Source organism: Montipora foliosa, chromosome 14, assembly GCF_036669935.1.
Source record: "Montipora foliosa isolate CH-2021 chromosome 14, ASM3666993v2, whole genome shotgun sequence".
Lineage (NCBI taxonomy): Eukaryota > Metazoa > Cnidaria > Anthozoa > Scleractinia > Acroporidae > Montipora > Montipora foliosa.
The window spans coordinates 5,572,765-5,577,764 of NC_090882.1; the positions used below are offsets into that span (position 1 = coordinate 5,572,765).

Consider the following 5,000-nt stretch of genomic DNA (forward strand, 5'->3'; position numbering starts at 1 on the left):
AAAACAAAGCTTATGCAAAATTTTGGGGCACAAACAAAGAGTATTATGGTATTTTCCGAAGTGGCTTTTCGCTGCATAATGTTAATGGCCGCAATGAAACGTAAGTTTCAACTATTCTACGTACTCGAGCCTGCGGGATATTCAACAATGATTTGATGTGGGCAAGCGAGATTCCAATCTCGTGCCTAGAGTTCGCTTTTCTTTTGGTCAGCACGAAGGCACTTCCAATTTATGCGCAGTCGTAGTGAAGGTCCATTTTTGTAACCGTTGACAACCACTGTTATTTCAAATTTCTGAGCGCACGTAGACGAGCCGGAAGTCCGTGACTTGCGGACTTCCTGCCTCGGAAGTGGCCAGAGTCCGTGTTCTTGGTGCTGACCAAAAGAAAAGCGGACTCTGGGTGTAGCCAGGATTTTTCAAAGGGCGGGTCACACTCTGTCAGACAGAGTGTACTCGCATTTTCGCAACCTGAATATTGTAGGTTGTTTGAGTAAAAAACGGCTTACAAAGGGGGGGTCACGGGCACCCCAGTACCCCCCCCCCCCCTGGCTACGCCCTTGGCGTTGTAGAGTTAGTGCTTTCAAATACCCGGCCTGATCGGTCAGTTCTGTCAAAAGGAAAGCGCCGTAATTCTGTCTAAGAAAGACAAAGTGTGATCTATTGCATTCTCAGATTTTACACCAATTAGTGCGTTTTAATCGTTGGACGATTGCCGTCTTTGTTTCTACACAAGAGAGTAGAAAAAAGAGTAGGCCAGCGGAAAAAAAGGGGTGTGGAGGGAGTGAAAAATGAATCTACAAGGCTTTTTATTCATTGCTCTGGTGCAGAAGCTCATCTAGAGGAGCCTTTATCTCCACTAATTCCTTGAGTCAACCCTTTCCCGAGTAAATTTATTTTTATAGGGAACAGTGTTTCCTGCGAAAGTTATCATATTTCCCTTGTCGCTGAGATAGCTTTGTTTTGACTGACTTTTACAAGAGTGGGCGTGCTGAATCTCGCAAGGAAGATGAGCTTTTACAATAGTGGGTTTGCTGAATCTCCCAAGAGAGGTGTTCTCGGGAAAGTACGACGGCCCAGGCCAGGAGGATCACAGTCCAGTTTTAATTTTGTGAGTCGTCACCAGTACTCTCACAGGTCACAGGTCATTGTTTTACCATTACAGAAAGTATCCTAAACGTTCATAAAAGCTAACCTTCGGCCTTAAAGCTTTTGTTTAGGCCTAATTCCTAAGGTTAGCTTTTATGAATGTTTAGAATACTTTCTGTATTGGTAAAATAATCCTGTGACCTATGACCTGTGACCTGTGAGAGAATTGGTTACGAGTAACAAAATTAAAACTGGACTGTGAATAAAATTAAAACTGGACTGTGAAAAGTTAAAACTGAACTGTGAAAAGTTAAAACTGGACAGTGAAAAATTAAAACTAGACTGTGACCCTCCTGGGCCATCATCGTAGGAAAGGGTTGACTCCTTGGCCAAATATGGGAGATTGAAGTTCCCCTTGATGAGCTCCTGTCTTAAGGGCGGTTTGTACGGTACGATTTGTTCGCCCGATTTATCGGCCCCGACTGCGTCAGAGCACAAATCTTCTGGCCGACACTCCGAGAGAAACCGCCATGTTGATCAAAGGGTATGCGAGTCGGTAATGCGCATAAAGACTTAAAAAATTAAAGCGTTCAAAATGGCGTATACTAAAAGGACAACGGGATGATCTTTTGAGGAAAAATTATACATTTTACACAATTTACACATTATAATTTATCAGGCCGACAAATCGTACCGTGTAAACCGGCCTTTATGTAAATGAACATTAGTTAACAGAGAAGCACAAACTGGCCAAGGAAAAGAAAGATATCTTCTTGCGAATTCACCACATTCCCTTCTTTGTGTGATGATAGTGATACACATGTCTTGTGCGCATGCGTTCGAATTCCAGTCCCTTTCCAAACAACGCATCCACTAGTTCCCAGTCTTCTCCTCCCCATTCTTTTTTATTGGTGGGGAAGCCCCCTGCTCTGTCCCAATCAGATTTGTACATCCCAATTAAGCCATAGCCATATACCTGCCATATTCCCGCCAAATTGGCCGGGCTGGCGCCACAATCTAACTCGACGATGATTGGAGTGTAGAACATGCGTCCCTCAATACAGTGCTGAAAAAGTAAATACATAAACAAGCAATGAATGTACATAACTTTACATAACTTTTGTCACTCATACTATTGTCATTTTGCTTTTAATTTTAACCTTTTTGTACTTCTTAATTAAGCTGGTTATATAAGCCAGTACTTGTGATACGCACAACCATTGTAAATAGTTTTTAGTTTTCAACGTTCGTCTGAAGAAGGCTGAACAGCCGAAACATCATTAAATCAAGTTGGACCAGTAAGAAGTTCACCCCACTCTTTTCTCTCAGTATTTATCTATAAATTTACGTGGTGGAACGGCAGCCTTTGGATCCTTCTGCTGTGAGTCCATTGTTTGTGTAGACCTTCTTATTCTGTCTATATTTATATATCTTACCTTTCTGATGCTATTAATCAGTGAACTTGCGATATCCAAATGAAGATCCATCAGGAATACGATGCTGTGTGGGTCTCTCACCAAGTTAATCGCTTCTGAAAAGGCCGTTGTCCTTGAGTAATCACCGCTTTTCTTTAGCACCGTGTAATTTCTCAACGAACTTCGTCTTAAAACCTCTTCCAAGTTGATGTCATTGCTATTATAATCACATATTATAACTTGAAGATTAGGGTCTTGAGTCTCTTCCAAGATTGTTTCCACATTCATTATAAAATGGTGAAGCCAGCGACCTAAATTTTTCGCCGTAACTACGAGGTAAATGGGCGTTCTTGCTTCCCACTGAAAATTCGCCGGGTAATAGAGTTGATTTGAGTTCGTTGACATGAAAACATATTCAGATAAGACAACTGACTTGTTAGCTGTGAGGTCGCGCAACTTCACATCTAGGAGGTACCGTTTTCCGTATTTCTTGTCTATCTTGCGTTCAACACTTAGAATTTCTTCCAGGTTAAATTTCCTGAAAAAGAGAAAAGCATGAATCAGGCTTCTTTGTTAAAGAAAATAAGTTGAATAATTTCTAAGTAATTTAAGTTAAAATATGATTTTATTCTTAAGTTTCCCTTGTTGTTTTCCTACATGATGATGACCTTCGAAATGTAACTATATAGCGGAGTTCCGCGCGCGGAAGGTGCCATGGTGAGAAAATATGGTAATGCCAGAAATGTTGGTTTTGGTTATGACGTCAATCTCGTACCCAAAGTCCTCGGGCTTTTTGGTCAGCCGGCGAGCGCCCGAAAGACACTGGGATAATGGACTTAAACAATTTTTTTGATTGGTCGCTTGCATAACAATGGCAGTCCGACAGGAAGTCCGAGCTGCTGTGTTGGTAACCAGTGGATCTAGATCTCTACAAGTACTGGAGATATAATTATGTTCGTGCGTCATCAATGTAATAGATGGTTTTTACCCGATGTCACGGCAGCCGTGTTGGTGCACAGAACCATAACAGTAGAGAAAAAGTCTTTTGGGAATTTGATTTCATTATAATGCAAAATGTGAGCCATAATTTGCTACTATTTTGTGCCCCAACATGGCCTTCTCAGCACGTGATTGAAAACCATCTATTTGACTGGTTGGTCAACCGTTCTCTTGAGCCTCGATACGGTGAGAGCAAATAAGTGAACGGTTGAAGCCGTGTCAAAATTCGTTGTAAGCGAGCCTCGAAGGATTTTGAAAATTTGAATATTTTTCGCTGTTTCTCAGCAATGGATACTCGCTGGACCTTGAAACTTGGTCAAAGAGAAGTAAATTTATCCGTGTGGCCATCGCCGGAGTTTGAGCGTGACTGATGCCGGACAAGTGTGATTTTATCGGCGAGATGTGAGGTAAGCTAGAAATTAGTTGCCTTCCTTTTTTTCTTCAGATTCTGAAAGTGTGTTTGCTAACAGCTGACTGCATGACAAAATTTTGAGCTTTGATTTTTATCCAAAGGCCTTTTAATTTGAGTGTAAGTTTTGGATTTCACGGTCCGCCATTACTTACGGTCAAAACTGACCGATTGGACCTCGGAGGGTTGGATCCAGGGAAGAGTGACGTCAACGGCTCGGGTAGGGTCGTACCTCTTGCTGAACACTATATTTCATTGGCCTACGGTGGCCTATAGGTATCATGACAACTTTCTTTTGTATCATAACAACTTTCTTTCCACCCATGACAACTGTCTTTGTCACGGGTAGAGGGAAAGTTGTCACGGGTAGAAACAAAGTTGTCATGGGTAGAAACAAAGTTGTCATGATAACTGTGGGCCCCCGTAATTGGCTGTTTAGAGGTTTTGCACGGCAGCCATGTTACATGGCAGGAATAATAGATTCTTTTTCCTATGGGAATAAATGTTCTTTCTAACGCAAAACATTTTCATTGTTCCTGCCATGCAACATGGCTGCCGTGCAAAACCTCTATAGTGTCGTACTTCCTATTGTTTTCTGTGCTAAATCTATTGTTATCTTTGTTCGTTCTTTTGTTCTTCTTGCCAATCCCGAATCCCGTTCGGTGATGTACGACACAACACAAAATTTCAGCGTGTGAATGCAGCTTATTATAGTATACATGTATGCAAAACGCGAGTTTAAAAGTCTGAAACCCCAAATCTCGTGTGCTGCATATTACATGTAAATCTACGGTGTAAACACGCATTGCATTCTTAACCCTTTCATCGCCGAGGGCTTCCCAATTGACGACTAAAATCTATGGGTGTCAATGGCATTTATGGTGGTGAAAGTGTTAAATAGGAAAATTCCAGTTAAAATAAACAGGTGTCTTTTTCAAATGAAGGCTTAAAAGTTTGGTCGCTTAGTGTTTAGTTAAAAAAGTGCCCATTTAAAATTTATGTCGAAGTGACGATTTCGGTTTTTTTCATTCTATGTCGTAAAATGTTCTCAATAGTTATTCATCATCACTTACCTTGGTTTCGCCTTCTCA

General features: G+C 41.3%; 2 protein-coding genes across 4 annotated transcripts in view; one reads left to right on the plus strand and one right to left on the minus strand.

The window, feature by feature from the left end:
- Window positions 1–5,000, plus strand: part of LOC137984865 (dnaJ homolog subfamily C member 13-like) — a 38,747-nt gene that overhangs the window by 8,611 nt on the left and 25,136 nt on the right. For 2 of the 3 annotated variants that reach the window (XM_068832183.1, XM_068832184.1), the window contains exon 2: window positions 3,786–3,907. The exons of the other annotated variant lie outside the window; for it this stretch is intronic. The gene's annotated coding sequence lies outside the window, so the exon portion shown is untranslated. The remainder of the gene's footprint in view (window positions 1–3,785; window positions 3,908–5,000) is intronic. 3 annotated transcript variants of the gene reach the window in all.
- The window catches only part of LOC137985545 (beta-1,4-N-acetylgalactosaminyltransferase 3-like), a 7,059-nt gene that overhangs the window by 1,346 nt on the left and 713 nt on the right, over window positions 1–5,000 (minus strand). The window contains exons 1-3 of the mRNA XM_068833162.1: window positions 4,983–5,000; window positions 2,523–3,039; window positions 1–2,152 (exon numbers count right to left, since the gene is read on the minus strand). The exon at window positions 1–2,152 is cut by the window's left edge and continues 1,346 nt beyond it; the exon at window positions 4,983–5,000 is cut by the window's right edge and continues 713 nt beyond it. Coding sequence (XP_068689263.1) covers window positions 1,868–2,152; window positions 2,523–3,039; window positions 4,983–5,000 — 820 coding nt within the window. The 3' untranslated portion in view covers window positions 1–1,867. The remainder of the gene's footprint in view (window positions 2,153–2,522; window positions 3,040–4,982) is intronic.